At 37.2% G+C, this 24,874-nt stretch overlaps 1 protein-coding gene and 1 long non-coding RNA gene across 2 annotated transcripts; one reads left to right on the top strand and one right to left on the bottom strand.

The window, feature by feature from the left end:
- Positions 1-416: 416 nt before the first annotated feature.
- Positions 417-24,708, top strand: LOC139138275 (cytochrome P450 4F12-like). Its single transcript, XM_070706583.1, has 9 exons — positions 417-712; positions 5,440-5,584; positions 6,281-6,453; positions 7,960-8,081; positions 8,600-8,864; positions 9,208-9,404; positions 9,941-10,074; positions 20,202-20,349; positions 21,135-24,708. Exons 1-9 carry the CDS (start codon positions 554-556, stop codon positions 21,286-21,288), a joined length of 1,497 nt encoding a protein of 498 aa, XP_070562684.1. The 5' UTR covers positions 417-553; the 3' UTR covers positions 21,289-24,708.
- On the bottom strand, positions 13,165-19,596 carry LOC139138276 (uncharacterized). Its single transcript, XR_011553570.1, has 3 exons — positions 19,512-19,596; positions 14,319-14,400; positions 13,165-14,008 (listed from the first exon to the last, which is right to left on the bottom strand). It is a non-coding gene; the product is annotated as an uncharacterized lncRNA (long non-coding RNA).
- Positions 24,709-24,874: the final 166 nt, after the last annotated feature.

Raw genomic sequence — 24,874 nt, 5'->3', positions numbered from 1 at the left:
GAATAATAAATAAATAATATTCAAATGTCAGTAGGTATCAGTAGCATATCCATTAGTTAATGAATGATTTCATGAATAAAAAGACAACTAAATAAATACTCATATGGGACTTTTTTCTGGTATTTTTACCGCTCTACCATGTTTGTATACTTGAAGAAGAAGCATGCTGTACTTGATTTCCAAAACAAAAGCTATGAAAAATATTATAAAAAGGTACTCTTGTACCCTTCATAATATGAAGATTTAGTAGAGCCGGAAAACAACTGGCAGATTCCATGGACTACGATTTTAATTTTTCTGTCATGTTTTACATTCAGTCACATGGGAGAAATATGTAGGGCAAACTTCTCCGGGGTCCTTCAGCCAGGGCAGTGTAAATGGAAATCCTGTAAATGGGATATAGTTGACCCCTTACTGTACCTTGTGCCACTGAAAGGTCAGTCAGTGTACCAGTCGCATGCCGAAGGGGGTATCACATCTTGCGTCGAGACAGAATTGACTGGCTGAAACATTCCTAATTTTTTGGTCAGCCACCCCTTCCAGCACCGTAACGATGTTGGTGAAGACAGTACTTGTCGTCATTATCGCCGCCATTGCGAGTAAGATAGCCACAGTTTTACTGGGAGCTCTTGCTAAGAGACGGCGCCTAGAGAAGGCACTTGCGAATTTTCCCGGCGAGTCAAAGCACTGGTTGTTCGGGCATCTGCATTTGGTAAGACCCAATTGACCGTTGAACAGCGTTGCAATTATGTGTAACGAACGGCAACGTCTGCCCGTTACGCTACCTCATAGTTGGCAATGACCATCGTCACAGGCTGTGGCCATTACCCGGGTGCGGGGCAGGTGGAACTTAGGCATGCAACCTCCATGCTCACCTTCTATCGTCACTCTCAGCATGGATGTAAAAAATAGATCTATTTTTTACATCCATGCTCTCAGAAAAGTCAAACCTGTGTAGTGGTGAGCTAGTATTCGTTGTGGTCTGAAACAAAATGATATGAAGTTGATTGACACAAGGCGATCACTATAAATTGACCACGGACCACTTTAGAGGGTAACTACAAAGACAAGCTTCAGTGTAGTTTGTAGGCCTTCATATTAGCTCTGAATGGCAGGGTTGTGTGTTACCGTTGTTATACGGCCTCCCACCACAGACGCGTATAACGCCGGTAACACACAGCCCTGCCATGCAGAGCAAGCCTTCATATATATACCCCAATGCCAGGCATTTGACGTAACTTAAAGTAAGGAACGTGGGTTTTAACAGGGAGGGGGAGGTACGGACCTCTAATATCCATGGTGAGTCGTAGCCCTGCGTTCGATGCTGTGTGTTCCGCTACAGCTAATCGTGAGCGGGGCGATTAGCTGTAGCAAAACACACAGCATCGTACGCAGGGCTAGGTGAGTCGAAGATAATCACACCTTCCTATATGCAGCGGGTCATTCGCACTTTATTCGAGAGGTCAATTCATTTGCATTAACATGTATTTTCGTGGTCAAGATACAATACAGGGAAGTAGGTCACCGATCTTCGTATTTGTTTGTCAGTAGTGGGGGCTAAGGGAGCCTTCAGTAATTACAGGGCCGGGGGAATTGGGGAGGGTCACTTTTTAGAAAACTGTTCAAGGGGGAGGGTCACTTTTTATAAACCTATCTTGGGGGAAGGTCACTTTTGACAGAAGCTGATTTTATGGCCAAACCTTTGATTATCCGTGTGATATTTCCTGTATGGGAAATCACCGACGAAACACGCCGATTCTTTTAAATAACAACACATTATCTACAAGTTTCACAAGCAAAGAAGATGCGGTGGTATCCTACATTAAACACCTTGAATAGTTAAAACTGATAAAAGACAAGAGACAAAAACATATGATCAGGTTGAAAAGTGTATATCAATTATCAATGTACATAAATGCAAAGATATCGATATTGTTAGTTTTATATTGGAAAAAATTGTGCATAGTTCTCTCATAGACAACCATGTACAGTGAATCAGCAATTCAGTGAAATTCCAAAATCAAATTTCTTGCACAACCATGGACTTATAACCACCCTAGTCTAATCAAGAACATTAATATCAATAATCAAGTGTACACAAATGCACAGATTTACCTAATTTGTATTGGAATAAAGACTTCCATATATAGTGAATCGATTTCGGTGAAAAACAAAATCACACTTCTTGCACAATATGGACTTGTAACCACCCTAGTCTAACCAAGAACATTAATATCAATAATCAAGTGTACACAAATGCACAGATTTACCTATTTTTGTATTGGAAAAAATTATTCATAGTTTCGTCTTAGACTATACCACTGTATAGTAAACCAACATTTTAGATGAAATTCCAAAATCAATTTCTTGTACACAAATGCACATTTTACTTCTCAATTCAAGCAAAGTACATTTAAATACATTATCAAAACATAATATACAGATAAAGCATGTTTTGTGGGGGAAATTGTCAATAATTTGTCTGATAGACTCCATGTATTATGATTTGATATTTTTGGATGTAGCACTATATCAGACACATCTTGCCTTCTTATAGTTGCACAAAATATTGTGACCCTCCCTCATACGTATGAAATACCGTATAGCTTCAATAATTCTTGCGTGATAAATTGCGACTGTCCCGCCAAAAACACCAGCCCTCCCCTCTGTAATTTGTCTCTAACTAACATAAAAATTGAACCAATTGTTATGTAAATTAGCTGATACTGTTTCAGTTATTCCTGGAAAGAATACCGCAGTGATTTGGGGGGGATAGGGGGGTGGTCAAGGTTTAGAATGTCGGACAGGGGAGGGTCACATTTTAGACAGGAAGATAGGGGAAGTCACATTTTACGGTACAGGTCTGCGCGAAATTCCATCGGCCCACCCCCTGTAATTACTGAAGGCTCCCTAAAAATACAGGACTGTTCGTTTTCGGCGGTCAAATTCTCGATTGTACACTTGGCAACCCTATGAAACCAGATATGAACTGAATATGCTCACGTGTTTTACAACAGGTTCATCAATAGTAGTACGCTTCACAGAACAATGAGATATATGTTATCACTATATGTAGCAGGTTTTTTTCAACTTCGCACAGCAGAGTTTAATCACTAATACAAAACTTTATTTAATATGCAAATGAGCTGTTAATTAACTTAACCCTGCTGAATGCTTTATGGGACAATTAGATATCGATCAGATCAACATTTGTAGCACGTTTTATTTAATTTAATGCTGTAATTTTAGAGTAATGTCACTAATTACAAAGTTCATTAAATATGCAAATAAACCCTAAATTAACTTGACACTGTTCAATGATTCATAGCACAATTAAATATTTATCAAATCAATATCTGTAGCACGTTTCACAAAATTTTGGTGCCGAAATTTCAGAGTTATATACCTAATTACAAAGTTTATTAAATATGCAAATGAACCCTTAATTAACTTTACACTACTAAATGCTTTACAACACAGTTAGATATCTGTCGTATCAGTATGTGCAGCAGTTTTCATCACATTTGATGCAGTTATTTCGGAGTTATATGACTAATTATAAGACTTCATGAAATATGCAAATGAGCTAATTATTAACTTGACACTGCTCAATGCTTCTCAGTACAATTGGATATTTATCAGATCAACATCTGTAGCAAGTTTCATCAAATTTAACGCTGTAATTTTGGAGTAATATCACTAATTACAAAGTTCATTAAATATGCAAATGAACCCTTAATTAACCTCACACAACTAAATGCTCTACACCACAATTATCAGTATCTGCAGCAGATTTCATCACATTTGGTGCAGTTATTTTGGAGTTATATCACTAATTACAAAACTTCATAAAATATGCAAATGACCTATTTGTTAACTTGACACTGCCAAATGCTTCTCAGTACAATTAGATATTTATCAAATCAATATCTGTACCTAATTTCACTGACTTGGGTGCCGTAATTTTAAAGTTATATACATAATTACAAAGTTCATTAAATATGCAAATGAACCCTTAATTAATTTCACACTACTAAATGCTTTACACTACAGTTAGATATCAGTCGGATCAGTATCTGTAGCAGATTTCATCACATTTGGTGAAGTTATATCGGAGTTATATGACTAATTACAGACCTTCATAAAATATGCAAATGAGCTATTTATTAACTTGACACTTCCTAATGCTTCTAAGTATAATTAGATATATATCAGATCAATATTTGTTGCAAGTATCATCAAGTTTGGTGCAGGAATTTCAGAGTTATCTCACTAATAACAAAATTCATTAAATATGCAAATGAGAAGATAATTGACATGACACTCACAGTATCATCATAATGTTCTTAGATTGTCATCTGTGAAAAGTTTCATGAAATTTTGTGCAGTATTTCTTGATATATGTCTACACTGTCATTACCGTCTCCATAGGGAAACCATTGTACGGAAAAAAACGATATTGCATAACTTCATTAATATGCAAGCCACACTAACCAAAATCTAATCAGTTCTTGCAAGTAGCATATGGTGCCTGTGTACCAAATCTGACTTGAATCCGTTCAGGCGTTTTTGAGTTATCGTGTAAACAGACAGACAGACACACACACACACACACTAACACACACACACACACGGACAGACAGACAGACATCGCTATGACATTAGCCCACGTGTTTACACACGTGAGCTAAAAAGAGAGGGTATAACCTAAAAGATAAATGGAATCCGACCAAGTTCAGAGGCGGTCGACCAGCACTGCAATCTTGAAAAATTGAGATATTTAAAAAAAAAACTCGTTTTCTAAGGTATTTCAAACAAAGATAGAACTTTAAAATGCGAAAGCTGTTTGTAACTCACATCCCTATCCAGTTTGAAAAAATCCCTCTCTTGACGTGCTCAAGCTCGCCACCTGAAAAAAACTTTCCGGTCGATAGTGCATGATCTCCCCTGTGACAAAAGCTTCACACTGGTCGTCTCTCTGCGATATGATTTGCCTTCCTGTTGTCAAACTTCGCAATAAATTGAATCCTTCTCAACCCGCCAGTTTTTGTCAAATTTGTCCGTTAAGCTCGAACTATTTTGAAAGAAAAAAAAATAGTACTCACAGTTGACTCTTGAGCCGCTTGGTTAAACATTTTGCCCCAGCATACATTGTTTTCGATAGGCTAGATGGGAACCTATGTACAGGGAAACAGGATTAGGCCTCAAAGACATATTGTAACGTGGCACGTTTTATATTGCACTATGCATGCACCATGCTAATGCAATATTATGTCTTTATTTTTCATTACATTTAAAATCGATCGGTTGCATATATATATATATATATATATATATATATATATATATATATATATATATATATATATATATATATTATATATATATATATGATTCTAATATCCATATATGCATGTGACTGTTAACATGTTCACATAGATGAATCCGGGTAAAACTGGCTTGGACAAACGAGTACAATGGACGAACAAGTACAAATATGGTTATCCTTACTGGCTCGGACCGTTCCATGCGTACTTTGAATGTGGGCACCCGGAGCCGTTGAAAGCGATTTTGTCAACCGCAGGTAAAATGTTAATTCTATCATTCAATGTATGTCGTAGACAAAAGCTAATTTGTTTGCGGTCAGAGGGTTTGACTTCGAGATTAGTGCCTCACGTCTTTTCCTTGAGTCGTATTCCCAAAGAGACTGTTAACACAGAACTACAATATCATTAGCTCTGAGCAATACAGCCCGATGTGGGGAGCTGTCCTCTTTCAATCCCTGAACTGTTAAGGAGAAAAGGAAATGTTGTAAAAATTCAGTGGTGAGTAGTTTCATAAGAAAGTGACGTAGAAAGGGATCAAGAAAATCGCATCAACTTAAAGTTTTACAAAATGTCAACGACGTGAAACAAATGTTTATATCCTTGCCCCAAACATCGTGTATATCTGGGTATTTTTGAGGGGCAACGAGCTTCTCATGAAATCTAAGGATGCACTCAGATTTGAAGTCAATATTTCTAAATCGAATAACACCAAGATGGCGAAAAACAAGTCCAGTGTACAAAGCAGGTGGAAGCAAACAAATGCCAGCCTTGGTCCCCTGGTTTCGCTCAGCTGTTTGAGCCGTAATGGTCAATCTCACAGGTACTATATTGTCGGAAACGAGATAAAGCATCGGCAAACAGCTGATGATGACTGGATGATAGCTGATGGGAAATGCACATAATTAAGTGTAAAGCGTTCATTTACCCTGTTCCACTTTTTGCTTCGCCTTCAGAACCCAAAGATGATTTGTTATATGGCACTATAAGACCGTGGCTTGGAGATGGATTGCTCTTAAGTACAGGGGCAAAGTGGGCGAGAAACCGTAAACTCTTGACACCAGGCTTTCATTTCGAGATACTTAAACCGTATGCGAAGATATTTAATGAGTGTTGCAAGGTTTTAGTGGTAAGTCGGTGATAGATTATTCTATCCATGGCACGGGTTATAATTTAGCCTAAATTTCTTTGAGTTGGATTTGCTTTACCACTACAGAGTTTTTTAGTACATTTTTTCAGGCGGCGAAGAGTACATTATGGGCTTAGAAAGAAGCGGGCCTTTGTCCATTTCGCGTTTGGGAAAGGGGGTGTTCCCAGTGTCCAATGGCAGTTATTTTTTAATACAATTGACCACTTGGGATGCCGAAGAAGCAATCTGAGAAAGAGAGTTGCTGAAGATATGCCTTCATTTCAAAGAGAAAGTCAGAAACCAGACCACATTCTGAGGGCCTCGAAGAAAATAACCCATTTTGAACCCTTCAAGTGGTGCAGTCTGGAAAGACAATTGCGGTATTAGGTTCTTTTTTTCGAGAACACAACCAAGACTGATTTTTAGGGCAAGAAATAGAGGGGGTACCCCCATTAACCGCAAATTTAAACAAATTTTACCAATTTCGTGCCTTACGTGATACCTGAGGAAGACATTTGTCTGAAATTATTTTTTCAAAAATGTCACCAAGGGGACTTACTAGGGCAGAGTACGAGAAAAGGTCTCTTCCTCTGGTACGCCTATCTTGAAAAAGAGATTGACCAATGTCCATGCCCTTGACAAACACAATTTCTGAAAATATGTTCTGTTTTCAAATTTAAAACGAGAACCAACTGGTTCAAGGGACGAGAGGGGGTATCCAAACTCTAACGTCAATTTAAAAAAACAAAATTAACAAAATTTGATTCACTTTGGTGCACCATTAGAAAGACAAGCGCTGATAAAACAGGTTCAATCATAGTGGCGGAGGGTCTGTGGTTCAATTTATTTCTCGTAAATCCCAGTGGACGAAAATTTTGTTGCAGCCATCCAATTTCGCTAGCTGCCGACTTCCAATGAAAAAACTACATTTACTGTTTACATGATATTTTTCATAGTCCAGACTCATTTGTGATACGTAATTGCCTGTCGTTTGTATTACATGTAAAATCACGTCATTTAGAGAGGTAAATAAAAACTTTGATGCGTTTAGAATGCACGACTCTCACTTCTTAGGAAGAAAAAAAGAAGATCACGTGTTTTGTTTTTAATGGCAATCAAAATTTAAAAAACGGTAACAGCTATTGTCTCTTCAAGGATATTCCGAGACAAAAAGGAAAAGTAAATAAATATACCCTATAGTCTTATACCAGAAAGTATGCATTTTCCACCAAGTAGGCACGAAATTACGACGTGGAAGTTTCTTCCCTCCGAATGATCACTTCGGGTGTTATAACGATGTTTTCTCACGGCGTAAATTGTACATGCATTGTCAGCTAGACATTGAAGTCTAAGGTTGTGTCAGTTCCGAGTACGATTTGAGGTTGAAACATTACAAACGACGCGATGTGTGCGCTTCCGTATTCCTTCACTTGATTGTGCCCATCCTTGCATTCAAACGAATTATGTCAACAATTTGCAAAGTTGCTTTTCTTCTTTCTGTTGCAGGACAAGCTGTCTCATCTTTGTGAGAGAGGTTCAGTGGAAATCACACACCATGCCAGTCTGGTTACCCTGGATTCACTGATGAAATGCATATTCGGTTTAGATGTTCACTGTCAAACCGAAAGGTAAATGATCACAGTAAATGCTAACACGGCGAATAGGACGAATAGGAACCGAAAGGTTCAAACCAATGTTATTAAATTGTGATGGAAAATTAGTTTAAAGTCCCATTTTTCTCTCTGACATGTATCAATGCATTATTTGGTACAGTGTCGGATTCAAACGTTACAGTTAACATTTAGTAAAGAATACGAGACCTATATAAGGCCAGGACTGCCTCACAGGTGCATGCTTGGATAGTCGATCGAAGGCCCGTGAAGTGAGGCCGAAGGCCTGACCTCTGTTCTTGTGTAAAGCATCCAGTTCCGAGGTTCGGCCTTCGGCCTTACACTTCGATCCAAACGCTGCTCGCACCTGCATATTTGACTTGCGAACGTGCTAGCCTTGTGGAGATGCTCCTTCCTTTTTACTTTCCTTATTTCTATTAAACTGTCACCGAAAGGAAATTTTACGATCCGCACATTCAACACAGGAACTTCTCGGTGCCCCTGTTTATACTGGAATGACATTGCATCCATTTTAGCGAGATGGACCCTTACATAAAATCAGTGAGTGAGCTGTCAGTCTTGGTTATCAAACGGATGTACAATTTACTCCACTACAATGACTTCATCTATTACAACCTCACATCAGACGGTAGACAGTTACGACGGGCTCTGAAAAGTCTGCATGCGTATTCAAGTGATGTCATCAGAAAGAGAAAGTCGTTACACCATGAAAATCAAGTGGCCACGCAGGTAGAGGGAAGAAAACACGTCAATTTTCTAGACATTCTACTTTCTGTCAAGGTAATATTAACACTCCTGATATTTTACTAATATTTAAAATTTGACAGGTCACGTCGACATGTATATGAAGGTCATGGCTTAAAGTTGAACATATTATTCTGGACATTGGTCCACATATGATTTCTAGTCGATTGCTAAAAACGGAGACGCCAGTTGAGTTTGGATGTCGACATTGAAATCAAGCTAAATTTTGAAGCTTTATGTCAAATCAAGTTGACTTCTTGTGGGACTGAAAGAGAACGAAATGCTTTGCGTCGATAGCTTATACTAAATTATGGGCAGGATGAGAAGGGAGAAAACGTATTTCGACCTTGCTTTGATCACATGTGTAATTTATTCATAGGATGAGGACGGCCAGGGTCTGACTGATCAAGAGATTAAAGACGAAGTGGACACGTTTATGTTTGAAGGGCATGACACCACGGCCAGTGGAATAGCTTGGTGTTTGTACAACCTGGCCAGCAACCCAGAACACCAGAGAATATGCCAGGAAGAAATTGATGAGCTTTTTTCCAGGAAAGGATGCACGGATTTAGAATGGTAAATTAATAATTTACGACAATATAGTTATTGCACAACGATTTAGTAAACCTACTCAGTCCTGGAATACCATCAAGAATTTTAACAGTTTTTTTCCTGCCGCAATGCTCTTTTTTAAATCCTACATTTATTGATGAAGACTACAGTAGGTAGTATGTGCCTCAAAATTGAAAGACGTAAAGTGTTGCCCAATCTCAAGGAAATTTTCGACACTCTCTTTCATAATCAAGAATAAAAGTTGGTTGCCACCGAGTTGTTTTGGCACTGTAGAAATAAATTACCATAAATTTGCCTATATTTTACATTCAAAATTATGTTATCTCTATGGGGAAATTAAAGTTTTGATTTTCACAACTTTAAGACTGCGAAAAATGTATTTACTGTCACAGCTTCAAATAAGCCCGTACAGGTAGTAGACCACAAATGTATTGTAAAAATTTAGTCGGAATAGCTGTCCCCGAAGCAAATTCTTTTCTTATGCCAGTGTATTGATAAACTGAATATTGTTCACAATGTATTCATGTTTGTTTCGTCAGGGATGACCTTGCCAACCTAACATACCTAACCATGTGCATTAAGGAAAGTCTTCGACTAAACCCCGCAGTACCCCTTGTTAGTCGGATTACAACACGTCCAATACAGTTGCCGGACGGAAGAACCCTTGAAAAAGGTCAGAAAATGCTAGTTCTGAAAATTGTTAAATCCTTTAATATATCAGACATATATATCAGAGATAAGTGGATGTTTAATAATTTTCGCTGTACCCTTCGGGTGTGGTACTTTGATATATCAGAACTATAATGTCAGAGATATTTTGATGTTTGAAAATTGCAAGTCTGTTCTGAAAAGTGCACTAATCATTATGAAATCTTCAGTTCATATGAAAGCATAACAAATTCCTGATACTTTTCTGTTTTCTCTATGAGTGACATACTTTAGAAAGGAAAAAATGACAAGAAATTTTTCGTTCTCATTGAAGCAACTATTTTCCTTTTGTGTCACAGGTTTTCTTTAAAATGGTGCTTTTTTCATGACTAAAATAATAGTTAACGAAAGAACACAATTGGAACTAATTCGGGATAATTGGATTTTCATATTTTTCAAATTTCTCAAAAGTGTTAGGTGCAATATAGCTGAATGTTGCAATATTAAAAATTACTCATAAAAACAAGTGTGTAATGTAAAAAGAAAAGCAGATCAGATTACATTTGTAGATTAAATCGACATTACTTCACAATCCAATTATCCCAAATCAGTTCCAATCGTGTTAAAGGCAGTTTTTATCATTATTAGCTGTGCTTTCATGATTTCAATGCTAAAAGAAAAGGTCCTGTAAGACACTGCACACATCATATTTGGCTACAACTTATTGAAATAGCTCTCTATTGCTTCTCAGACATGTGATAAGATGGCTAGCAAGTCTAAACACACATCAAAGTTTTTGATTTACTGCTTTTGTCTCTTTGATATTAATGATCGACATCCATTTACGTACAACAGTTCTGGACATGTGGTTGTGCATAGAAACTGTGGAATACATGCACAGCTTATTCATAATATTGTCTTCAAACTTTAAAGCTGGCACTGTGAAATTTCCCTGTTTTCGAAGTGTGGAATAGGCGGGGGGGGGGGGGGGGGGAGATCAGCCATTTTTTGACGTCGGCAGTCGACCAGTCCCTAAATCAGTCACCGCATTTTGCCTTTCAATGAGGACAAGACTGTAAAGTACGCAGATCACCCTCATCTGTATCATAATTTAACATAAATCTAGCGCCCTCCCGTGGCCACTGTGAATTTGAAGTCAAAGCGAGGCCACTGGGGAAAACCCTCAAGCCCCTGCCCAGTCTGTAGACCAGTACGCGCGCACTCGGAGTATGTCATGTGGTTGCAAGCCTGTCACACGAGTACCAGTAGGACATTCGCCCTCTATGGTCACCTCTCTTGTCCGAACATGTTATGCAGAGTTGCATTGAACTTACAAGTATTACTGGTGAGACGGCGTGTGTTTTGCCTGAAAAATTTCAATAATTTTTCTGTTTTGGTAGAGCAATTGGGTGTGAATTTATTAGAATCTTTTTTTTTCTCTGATGGTGAAACAAGACAGGAACAACAGTGACACAGGATCATGTTTTACTTTCCAAGATTTTATTCATTTCAACAATTCAAGATTACAACAAGTAACAACACAATTTTACATAATCAAACTTTCTAAGGTTAACAAAGGATGAAGAGTGAATAAAATTAACGTTTTCCTGTGGTAAAAATCTTACTTAGGGAGTTGTAATTATTTACGACCTTGGGGGGGAAGTCTGGGGAATTTCATAGTATTCTGAAATTTCGAGTAAACCCCATGCCAACCCAAATGCATTTGAGTAAACCGAGTCTCTAACACAGAAATTTTGACTGATCCCTCCCCTCCCCCCCCCCACTTAGACCAGTTAAATACCAAGACATGTATTTGTAACATTTACAAAACTACAGCAATAGTACAGACCTTTCATATCCTGCTGGAATATCATCGGTTACCTCATGACAGTTGAAAAAGATGTGACCGGCAAAAGAAAATTCAAAGTCACAATAAAATGTAGATACAAAAGCTCATGCTGTAACCACTATCCAACCATATAGTATTGTTTACCATACAGTATTGTTTATTTTGGATGGGTATCATGACAAGGTTTCCACTAAGATATCTGACAGGGCAGAATTTGAAAGTACAGGAGAACAGTCAGGAGGCTGGGGTGGGGCAGTGTCAGAGGAGTTGTACCCTCTCGTGTTGAAAATTTGAGAGATTGATGTGTGCAATAATGCAGTCTGGTGCAATATGAGAGATGTTATCAATTTGTGTAAAACTGTTAGAACACCCAACAGGGGAAAAGTGTGAGAGGCGTGTCCCCTCTGCCATGTCGGAAATTTTGAGAAATTAATGAGTTCAATGATGCAGTCTGGTGCAATATTAGGTGTTTTCTATTTGTTTTTACTAAGTAAAACTGTCAGAACACCCCAGGGGGAGAGGAAGTGACAGGGGGTCGCATTAAGAATTTTGAGAAATTGATGAAATGGTGCAATCTGAGAGGTATTTCAATTCATTTTGTACCAAAAATTGAGCAACCCCCTTCTTTCTTTCCAATTTTGAACAACCTCCTTGTAGCTTTCAATTTTTTGAGTGACTACCCTCACATTCCTCTGACCCCCCCCCCCAGGCCCTTATGTTAAATTACTCTAAAAGACCCATAAAAATATTCTTGATGGCCTTTAATTTGTGAACAACATGTACAGTAAAAGTGGTCAACTTTGATGCAGTCTTGCTGATGCATTTTATGAGGCTTGAACTCACAATATCTCATTACTAATTCGTACTAGCTTAGCAGTCATTAAAACCCCTACAAATAGGCGTTTCAACTAGCAGCGGCCTGGTATCTCATGTAGCTGTACTGTGATAATGTTCAAGAGAATCCATAGGATAGCTAGGTGTGTGCCTCAATCAGGCAAAACAACAGTTAGCAATAATAACAACAGTAATAAATATCAATTTCTGCAAGTCATTTAAAAATATACCACCAAGGGCACAGTATTGCTCCTATCTGACAAACAAAAAGAGGTATTCCTATTTCCACTTATTCACTCAAAATACTATTGTGTTTGCAAAGAGTTTGAACTTTCAATTTTCATGGGCAGAATTCCGTTTTAACAGCCACTTTTCAATTTTGTAGATCAACAATAAAAATTTGATGGTCCTTGCTTGAAATGTTAACTGTTTTATTGGTATGGTGCATCTTGCCATATGCCTTCTTGTGGATTGAAATCCCTCATCAGTGTATGGGGTTTCCTCCATGAAATATTTGCTAAAGTTGATCCACTACATAAAACATAAGCTCACAACTTTTTTCTAGATCATATTTCACTACAAATTGGCATCAAATAAAACTACATTATTTTCAGTGTCTTCAAAATTGATTTACAAGGTATTCCGGGTTGGAATAGGTCATTCAAGCTTCATTGGTTCCCCCAGTTTGAAAAATGATTTGGCTTAGGTAGTCTCCAGGGATTTTTATAAGAAAATGCAAAGCTATCAGATAAACACCAATGAGACAAAAGCACTTTTTGACCGAAATTGACAAAAATTGCTCCAAAAATACAAAATTTTGCATTTTCTCACTGTATAAAAAATCTGACTTAAGTCATCCTAAGGACCTGTATACTGAATATCAAAAAGTCTGACAAGGAGTTTTGAAGAAAAAAATAGATCTACAATGACAAAAATAATCTCAAAATACAAAGTTGCATATCTTGGCACGATTTTACAAAATCTTATTGCTGCCATCCTAAGGGACATGTATAATCAATATTAATGTGTCTGACCAGAACTTTTGAATGATTTTTGGTTAAATATGACAATAATTGCCTTAAAATTTAAGTTTTAAAATATTTCATAACAATATGAACAAATGTCAATAAGGTTATCCCTGCAGAACAGTATCTTTAGATTTCTGTGGCAATACTAGAGTTTATTTGCTTCTTCAAGCATAACCATTCTTTTCCTTGACATAAGGTAAACTTCAGCCTCCTCCAACAACACAATTGTGATGTAGTCTACAACAAACCTGAGTGAGAAAAATAGAAATATAGATATACTATTAATACATTTTTGTATCTTTCAAATGCTATGCTGACAAGCTAAATATTGATTTTTTAGCAATCTTTTTGTAGTAAAATAACAACTTACAGTGGACAAATATAAATAATGAAAATAATATCAAAAGTAAGCATTACAGGCCCTCTAAATTTTTGAGAGTTGTAATATAATAACTTACACAATTATCCCAAAACCATTCACAGGATACAGCTCAAGTTGTAACTACAAAATGGTACACCAATGTGAGAAGCAACATATGAACATAATACCCTACTTACATTGACGTTTCTTTCACATTCCTCTTCCGAAACAAACAAATTTCCATCTGTTGTTAAGGCAGTGTCATATCATTCAAAGATACTGTCAAAACAAACAGAAATCCATTATTACATCAGAATGAATAAACACTGTTCACAGACGTTTCATATTAAAAATTATTCTTTTTTTAATACTCTCTGTTTTCAACAGACATGCCATAAACCTTCAAAAGACACAGTTTATGTTTTACTTTGCATATAAAAATGATATCAGTCTTGCAATGGTTATATATAAGTGGAGCTGACAACAGTTGCCCTAAATGGGCAGTGACACATATGATTTGAATAAAATATCACTTTTAACATGGTCGTCATTTCCTTCTTTTGGCAGGTTACATCTGAACATATTTTACAGTACATGATCCTCATACAAATTAAAATGCCTCTTATTCAAAATGTAAGAACTTTATTGCCAATCAAAAAAAGTTTTGTTTAACAACATTTAAAGAAAATAATGTGAAAATTTAAGAAAGTTTGACCAAGTCAGTATGGAGTTAAATTGTTTGGAAATCTTGAAATGGAAGAATAGTGAAGCCAGGAAATTGGGTGATTTGCAAGCATTTGCAAAAATTAACACTTCTTTATCAAGCAACCTACGACTGCTTGACAGCCTTGAAGATGAACCCAAATAATAATATTTTAATCTTGGGTTAACAATTTCATTAAATTAAATGAATGTCTACAAAAAAGTGATTTTGGTGCAAAATACCCTGTGTTGGGTGCAGCGCCCCTTAATTAGCAAGTTTTATACCACTGCAAAGTCTCTGTGCAACCAGGTGACACATTCTGACTCAGCATGATCTAACAGCAGATTCCTGCATAAAATTTGATTTGAAAACTTGAATCACTTTTTAATAGCATGAAAAGAGCAAAACATAGGAGAAACTTAGATGACAAAGCCTTATAAGGGAAAGAGAGATGTACCACATGACTCCGTGCAACCAGGTGACACATTGTGACTCAGCATACTCCTAAAGCAGACGACTGCATAAAATTTTGATTTTGAATCACTTTGTAATAGTATAAAAAGAGCAAAACCAATGAGAAAAATAGCATTCACAGCCTTAGCACAGTAAGAGAGATGCACCAGAGTGTCCGTGCAACCAGGTGACACATGGTGACTCAGCATACTAAAAATGCAGTTCCTGCAAAATATTTAGATTAGACAACTTAAATCAGTTGGCGATAGCATAGAAAGATGAAAACCAATGAGAAAACTTAGAAGTCACAGCCTTAGCACAGTAAGAGAGATGCACCAGAGTGTCCGTGCAACCAGGTGACACATGGTGACTCAGCATACTAAAAATGCAGTTCCTGCAAAAAATAAAAATTTAGATTAGACAACTTAAATCAGTTGGCAATAGCATAGAAAGATGAAAACCAATGAGAAAACTTAGAAGTCACAGCCTTAGCACAGTAAGAGAGATGCACCAGAGTGTCCGTGCAACCAGGTGACACATGGTGACTAAGGATACTCAAAATGCAGTTCCTGCAAATAATTTAGATTAGACAACTTATATCAATTAGTGATAGCATAGAAAGATGAAAACCAATGAGAAAACTTAGAAGTCACAGCCTTAGCACAGTAAGAGAGATGCACCAGAGTGTCCGTGCAACCAGGTGACACATGGTGACTAGCATACTCCAAATGCAGATTCTGCAAAAATATTTGATTAGACAACTTAAATTAGTTGGCGATAGCATAGAAAGAGGAAAACCAATGAGAAAACTTAGAAGTCACAGCCTTAGCACAGTAAGAGAGATGCACCAGAGTGTCCGTGCAACCAGGTGACACATGGTGACTCAGCATACTAAAAATGCAGTTCCTGCAAAAAATTTAGATTAGACAACTTAAATCAGTTGGCAATAGCATAGAAAGATGAAAACAAATGAGTAAACTTAGAAGTCACAGCCTTAGCACAGTAAGAGAGATGCACCAGAGTGTCCGTGCAACCAGGTGACACATGGTGACTCAGCATACTAAAAATGCAGTTCCTGCAAATAATTTAATTAGACAACTTAAATCAATTAGTGATAGCAAAGAAAGATGAAAACCAATGAGAAAACTTAGAAGTCACAGCCTTAGCACAGTAAGAGAGATGCACCAGAGTGTCCGTGCAACCAGGTGACACATGGTGACTCAGCATACTAAAAATGCAGTTCCTGCAAAAAATTTAGATTAGACAACTTAAATCAGTTGGCGATAGCATAGAAAGATTAAAACCAATGAGAAAACTTAGAAGTCACAGCCTTAGCACAGTAAGAGAGATGCACCAGAGTGTCCGTGCAACCAGGTGACACATGGTGACTCAGCATACTAAAAATGCAGTTCCTGCAAAATATTTAGATTAGACAACTTAAATCAGTTGGCGATAGCATAGAAAGATGAAAACCAATGAGAAAACTTAGAAGTCACAGCCTTAGCACAGTAAGAGAGATGCACCAGAGTGTCCGTGCAACCAGGTGACACATGGTGACTCAGCATACTAAAAATGCAGTTCCTGCAAAATATTTAGATTAGACAACTTAAATCAGTTGGCGATAGCATAGAAAGATGAAAACCAATGAGAAAACTTAGAAGTCACAGCCTTAGCACAGTAAGAGAGATGCACCAGAGTGTCCGTGCAACCAGGTGACACATGGTGACTCAGCATACTAAAAATGCAGTTCCTGCAAAATATTTAGATGAGACAACTTAAATCAGTTGGCGATAGCATAGAAAGATTAAAAAAATGAGTAAACTTAGAAGTCACAGCCTTAGCACAGTAAGAGAGATGCACCAGAGTGTCCGTGCAACCAGGTGACACATGGTGACTCAGCATACTAAAAATGCAGTTCCTGCAAAAAAATTTAGATTAGACAACTTAAATCAGTTGGCAATAGCATAGAAAGATGAAAACCAATGAGAAAACTTAGAAGTCACAGCCTTAGCACAGTAAGAGAGATGCACCAGAGTGTCCGTGCAACCAGGTGACACATGGTGACTCAGCATACTCAAAATGCAGTTCCTGCAAATAATTTAATTAGACAACTTAAATCAATTAGTGATAGCATAGAAAGATGAAAACCAATGAGAAAACTTAGAAGTCACAGCCTTAGCACAGTAAGAGAGATGCACCAGAGTGTCCGTGCAACCAGGTGACACATGGTGACTAGCATACTCCAAATGCAGATTCTGCAAAAATATTTGATTAGACAACTTAAATTAGTTTGCGATAGCATAGAAAGATGAAAACCAATGAGAAAACTTAGAAGTCACAGCCTTAGCACAGTAAGAGAGATGCACCAGAGTGTCCGTGCAACCAGGTGACACATGGTGACTAGCATACTCCAAATGCAGATTCTGCAAAAATATTTGATTAGACAACTTAAATTAGTTGGCGATAGCATAGAAAGAGGAAAACCAATGAGAAAACTTAGAAGTCACAGCCTTAGCACAGTAAGAGAGATGCACCAGAGTGTCCGTGCAACCAGGTGACACATGGTGACTCAGCATACTAAAAATGCAGTTCCTGCAAAAAATTTAGATTAGACAACTTAAATCAGTTGGCAATAGCATAGAAAGATGAAAACAAATGAGTAAACTTAGAAGTCACAGCCTTAGCACAGTAAGAGAGATGCACCAGAGTGTCCGTGCAACCAGGTGACACATGGTGACTCAGCATACTAAAAATGCAGTTCCTGCAAATAATTTAATTAGACAACTTAAATCAATTAGTGATAGCAAGAAAGATGAAAACCAATGAGAAAACTTAGAAGTCACAGCCTTAGCACAGTAAGAGAGATGCACCAGAGTGTCCGTGCAACCAGGTGACACATGGTGACTCAGCATACTAAAAATGCAGTTCCTGCAAAAAAATTTAGATTAGACAACTTAAATCAGTTGGCGATAGCATAGAAAGATTAAAACCAATGAGAAAACTTAGAAGTCACAGCCTTAGCACAGTAAGAGAGATGCACCAGAGTGTCCGTGCAACCAGGTGACACATGGTGACTCAGCATACTAAAAATGCAGTTCCTGCAAAATATTTAGATTAGACAACTTAAATCAGTTGGCGATAGCATAGAAAGATGAAAACCAATGAGAAAACTTAGAAGTCACAGCCTTAGCACAGTAAGAGAGATGCACCAGAGTGTCCGTGCAACCAGGTGACACATGGTGACTCAGCATACTAAAAATGCAGTTCCTGCAAAATATTTAGATTAGACAACTTAAATCAGTTGGCGATAGCATAGAAAGATGAAAACCAATGAGAAAACTTAGAAGTCACAGCCTTAGCACAGTAAGAGAGATGCACCAGAGTGTCCGTGCAACCAGGTGACACATGGTGACTCAGCATACTAAAAATGCAGTTCCTGCAAAATATTTAGATGAGACAACTTAAATCAGTTGGCGATAGCATAGAAAGATTAAAACCAATGAGAAAACTTAGAAGTCACAGCCTTAGCACAGTAAGAGAGATGCACCAGAGTGTCCGTGCAACCAGGTGACACATGGTGACTCAGCATACTAAAAATGCAGTTCCTGCAAAATGTTTAGATTAGACAACTTAAATCAGTTGGCGATAGCATAGAAAGATGAAAACCAATGAGAAAACTTAGAAGTCACAGCCTTAGCACAGTAAGAGAGATGCACCAGAGTGTCCATGCAACCAGGTGACACATGGTGACTAGCATACTCCAAATGCAGATTCTGCAAAAATATTTGATTAGACAACTTAAATTAGTTGGCGATAGCATAGAAAGATGATAAACCACTGGGAAAACTTAGAAGTCACAGCCTTAGCACACTAAGAGAGATGCGCCGGAGTGTCCATGCAACCAGGTTTATAATGCTTTGAGCATTTTCGACCGTTGTTACTGAAGCAGTGCCATGAATACAAAAGCAAGCACAGTAGCTTTGTACGGCTTTGGACCATAACGATCAAACACTAAAGTGCTGAATCTGTCGAGGTCGATCATGATGACTGATGTATGTAGACACAGTCAGAGGCGAACTGTCATGTAGACCTGGTTTCGTCTGACCTCTGAATTTTAAAGACCCTTGAATTTTAAAACCGCCTGCATGCTAACACCAGAGATATATGAGAAATCGTATCCTTGTGTTACAAGCCTACGATCAAGAATCGAACAGACTACTATACTGGTACTCACTTGCTTCGAAATGGCACAAATGAAAACGTGCTTTGACAACCAGAGCTAGCACAAGGTATCAAGAATGCAAGGAATTACCCATGCTAGACTTTCAACTCTGATCTTTGACATCGAAACATAACCAAATATGGGTGTGTCATAGCCAACAACCACATGACATATTTACAACCAGATGACAGGACTCCCAAACGCGCGTACTCCCTCTATCTCCCAGTGGCCTCCAGACCCTGCCCAGGGTTTTCCCCAGTGGTACATGTTTAAGGTAGAATGCGCCTTGGAGACGGTTATTCAGATTCTCAAAGTTTGACAATATGCCTTTGGCACACCACTTGTGGAAACTCATTTTAAAAATTTGTGCAGGATTTTAAGTTTTCACCAGCTTAGTTTTGTGAAAATAGGGAGTTTGGTTTGCCCTTCATGGCGATAGTACAGGGATGGCGGCCATTTTGAATTTCAAATATCAGTAAATATTTTGAAATTTGTTTCTCTCATATCAACATTGCACAGTGACATCCGATTCTTCATTCTTGATTCTGAAATAAAGTGGCTGAAAGTTTGCTTCAGGAAAGTTGGAGCAAAAGTTAAAAGTCTTTCATTTTCGATGCGAAACTGCCTTAAACGATCTGAGAGAGGTACCCTTAGGATGAACAGATTACACAAACTTTCTATCCTCCTATTGCTCAAATATAGGCCTGCCCATTCGCATCAATATCTACAACCTGCATCACAGCAGTCATGTCTGGGATGACCCGGAGGTTTACGATCCATCAAGATTTCTACCGGAAAATGTGAATAAAAGGTCGCCACATGCCTTCATTCCGTTTTCTGCTGGACCAAGGTATGTATTACATACATGTGAGTTATCTTTACAAAGACAACAGAAAGTAAAAAACAGAAAAAATGAAATAAAACAAACAAATTACAGCTGTTCATTTAAGAATATAAAACTGTCATGGCTAATATTCGATACATATTTGGATGCAACAGCCCAATCTAGGGTCGTTGTTTTGACCTGACAAGTGCTAGCGTAAGGGAAAGCATCAATTGCAAAAACTTTGATTTGACCTCACCCCCAGATTTTGACTCGCATTACTTTACCCCCTGGAATTTGATTGGTTGATATTGATCATTGGAGTACAATATGGTCTTTTAACGCCCTTATAAATAAAATCTAGCTGTTGGGCCTGGATGCAAAATGTCGTACGTTCTACCGTGTTACCTTCTTCCCCTCCTCAACTAATCCTTAAACCATTTAAGACAGAGTTGATATCAGTGACAAATCTCACCGCACGAAAAACTGATATTTATTCTGTTGTACGAGCTGATATTAGCCCAGAGAGCATATTTCTGTCACATGCCGGAAATTACTTGCCGACTACGCATTTTTTCAAGACGAAAAACATGCCCGAAGACATGACTTTCCCTCCCTTTTTGTGACGATCTTCCGGTAAGCGACTCGAACATGCGTAACTTTTGACAAATGATAGTCTGGTCATATTTAACTATACGTTGTCTACTTCGATATAACTGCATCCAGAGTTCAAATTTGTTGCTTCCCTAGTTGTCAACATCGATCTTAATTCCTTCAATTTCAAAAAGCGTTGCATATTCTCTCTCTGACAGGAATTGTATCGGCCAGAACTTTGCTATGAGCGAATTGAAGATTGTGGTCGCCCTGCTGTTACACCACTTGAATTTTCGGTGGATGGCAGCAAACCAGCAGAACCGATGTCGGAGATGGTCCTTCGAGCTAAACACGGCTTGTATCTGTTCCTAAAGAAGCGCCAATGACTCGTCTATTTAGTTCTATCGGACATGTCTCAACCTAATCCCCCATAGAAAGGTGTATGAGTATATGCTTCCCAATTAGTCACTATTTCACGGAGAATACCCCTTAAATTCCATGTCCTTTTTGATTCCCCAAAAAAGCTAAATATGTATCAATAACGAATGAAATGTCCCCCATACTTTGGGAAACCTTAACCTGCAGCAAAATGAAGGAAAAATTCCCTGATTTGTCAAAAAACCTTAATGAGTCATGTTTTGGAACATTTCATGAGTTGATATTTTCAACTGGATAGGACAGCCAAATATAGAAACATTTGGAACCCCCTTCAGGGCCTTATTCCTAACTGTAACCGAACTTGTTGATTGATAATGTTTTTGTTTTAAATATCCGGGGAATGTTAACCATTTTGAAAACTTCTATCATCCTATGATCCATGCCGACCCATAATGCATAGGGACGATGTCATTTAAGTAAGTTGGTTTACTTAACACGATTGGAACTAATTTGTTATTTTATGATAATTGGATGTTGAAGTAACGTCGATTTCATCTGCAAATGTAAACTCATCTGCTTTTCCTTTTAAGTTACACACTCGTTCTTATGAATAATTTGTAATATCGCAACATTCAGTCATACGGCACCTAACACTTTTGAGAAATTTGAAAAATATAAAGATCCAATTATCCCAAATTAGTTCCAATCGTGTTACTTTCAAACCATGCACACAGTATAGATTCAGTGACGCCAAATTTATTAGAATGTTTAGGCCTCCATAACATCTGTCTTTATCGCGTGATCCTCCAATTGATCTTTGTATTTTATACTCTGCAAAACGTCAAACATATATTTACAAGTTCACATTTATGTTGAAGACTCATATAGTTTAGAACGACTGATATGGGTGCTACTAGTCTGCTGATGGGGCCCGTGACTATTCTCGTTGCAGACGACGGAATCAAGCCCAGAATTTTTCGACGACATGTTAGTGTTACAGTTTTCGCTTGATAATGTTTCTTAGTTAATGAACTATTGGTGTTTGAACTTAGTTTTTTCTATGTTGAAGAAAATATTCAGTATGGAGCGAAATGAGTACATGTGCTAATATATAATTATAATAATGAATAAGACAGGCGGTAATTATCAGAGCAAATGTGAACAAGGCATTTGCACAGACTTTTTCCACTATAGGATCTTCACCAGAAGAGCCTGTCAGTATACTATTTCGTTTCATCGAGTTTGAATCTTTTTGTTTGCATAAATTAAATGTGGTGTTACTTTCACAGGGACAATCATGATCTCTACTACCGTTTATAAACTGCTTCATTTGGAAAAAAATCACGCCCAATTCCTTGTTGTAATAAACATCGATGTTATGATTTTGAAATCTGCTTCAAAGAGCTTAGACAGAAATTACAGGTGGGTAGCAATTTTTTTGCACAAGCATCATGCATGCCTTTTGGGAAGTTTAGGGTAACCATTTTTTGCGCAAGTATTAGAAGGCAAAATGTGGCCGATATAGTGATTCGTTCCAAAATTTCAAATCATAATACATGGGAGTCTATTGGGCTAATATTGACATTTTCCCATAAAAACGATCTATACTGTACACGTACATATGTTTGATGAGTCACGTAAATGTACTTTCCTTGCAGTGGCAGGTAAAAAGTGCATATCTGTACAAAAATTGATATTTTGATCTACTTGATAATGTTGATTCACTATACACAGTAGTCTAAGAGTACGAAACTGGCAATGTTTATGAATTTAGAGATGTTTGATAATTTACATGTACTTGATTTGAATGGTTGGTTATAACTCGTATATATACAAAAAATTTGATTTTGGAATTTCACCGAAAATGTTCATCCACTACACATGGGAGTCGATGAGAAAACTGAATAATGTTTTCCAATAAGAAACTTGCTATACTTGTGCATATATAGACGTTGGACAATTAACATAACTGTACTTGATTAGAATAGGATTGTTAAAAGTGCATATTATGTGTACAAAAATTCGATTTTGGAATTTTAACGAAACGTCGATTCACATACATGGTAATCTATGAGAGAAATAGGAACAATTTTTTGAAATATTAAACATATTAATAATATTAAATATATTAATATTATATTTTTTACAAAAAATCACTTTTATTCATCTCTCAATTATTTTTTAACTGTACACAACTTTCCCAAGACAATTCAATTGTAAAAGTCAGCAAGGGGAAAAAAACCCCAACAACAACAGCAATGAACAAAAAAAAATACAACGCAACGGTATTATTCACAAAACTAATCCATTATAAATACTTTATCATTTCTTCTATGTATTTACTCTTCTTTGTGAGTTTTAGATACATTAGTTCTTCCTTCAGAAAACGTTCAATACATTTTTCATTCAATATCTTTGTCTTGTATACTACAAAGGTAGCAATATTTATAACTATGTTCATCTCTTTAAACGTATCAATATCTATCATATAACCATACACCACGTGTTTCCACAGTATTTTAAAGTTCGTTTTCCACACCATATTTATAATCTCATTGACTTTTTGCCAGAAACGGATTGTAGTAGTGCACTCAAACAGGAAATGCTCACAATCGTCCTTCTTATGGCATGTCTTACACTCAAAGTGGTCTTCTATTTTCCATTTCCATAAGTTATACCTATGCGGTAACTTATCATGTAACATAAAATAATTAAACTGGGCAATTTTCTTTATATACATCACCTTCAGCTTAAAACACCATATCTTTTCCCACATATACGTCTCTCCACAAGATCTTTCCCAGATTCTACAAGCATATGATTTTTCTGATTTTGCCTTGGCAAAGTTAAAATAGTAATCTTTACAAGAGCAGTGTAATATATTTCTATATTTGCCATCATCACATCTCATCAACATGTCTATTCCTTGTCTTTTTACATGTATCTTTCTTTGTACTTTTTCCATCTCCTCAACCCACGTCTTTGGAATAGCCGTTCTCAACACTTTTAGTTGAGAAAACCACTTCCTTTTACATTTCAAAATCTCAAATAAACTTACAGGCGATATAAAGTTCCCATTACTAAAACATCTGCTACGTAAATTATTCCAGAAATATAAAACATAATATCTGTACATTTATGGATGTTAAATGATTGAAATACATGTTCTTTATTAGACTAGGGTGCTTACAGTTGGATTAGACAAGGGTGCTTACAAGTATTTTGATATAAACATCATGTATGAAGTTACTCATCCAATAACAAAGATGCCACCTTATTCAATATAATAAAAAATGTGAAAATATGCTGAGTCAGCACTTTTGCATCATTGATTTTTCAAAGAAAAATATACAATTATGATTATCTTTGAAAATCAAGCACAGTAACATGGTATTTGTCTTATATTCTTCAATAAAGCACCTTACAGTGGATTATTGTGATAGTTTTATGAAATTGACAATATTCCTAGTATGTTTTCTGACATTTCTACATGTATGCAATCCTATGCAATGACTGATTTTGCATAGCCCCTAGGTAGTATTCCTTCTTATGCCAAGAAAAATCGCTATTTGCATCAAAC

Source organism: Ptychodera flava, chromosome 8 (genome assembly GCF_041260155.1).
Source record: "Ptychodera flava strain L36383 chromosome 8, AS_Pfla_20210202, whole genome shotgun sequence".
Lineage (NCBI taxonomy): Eukaryota > Metazoa > Hemichordata > Enteropneusta > Ptychoderidae > Ptychodera > Ptychodera flava.
This window is presented reverse-complemented; position numbering and strand designations above follow the sequence as displayed.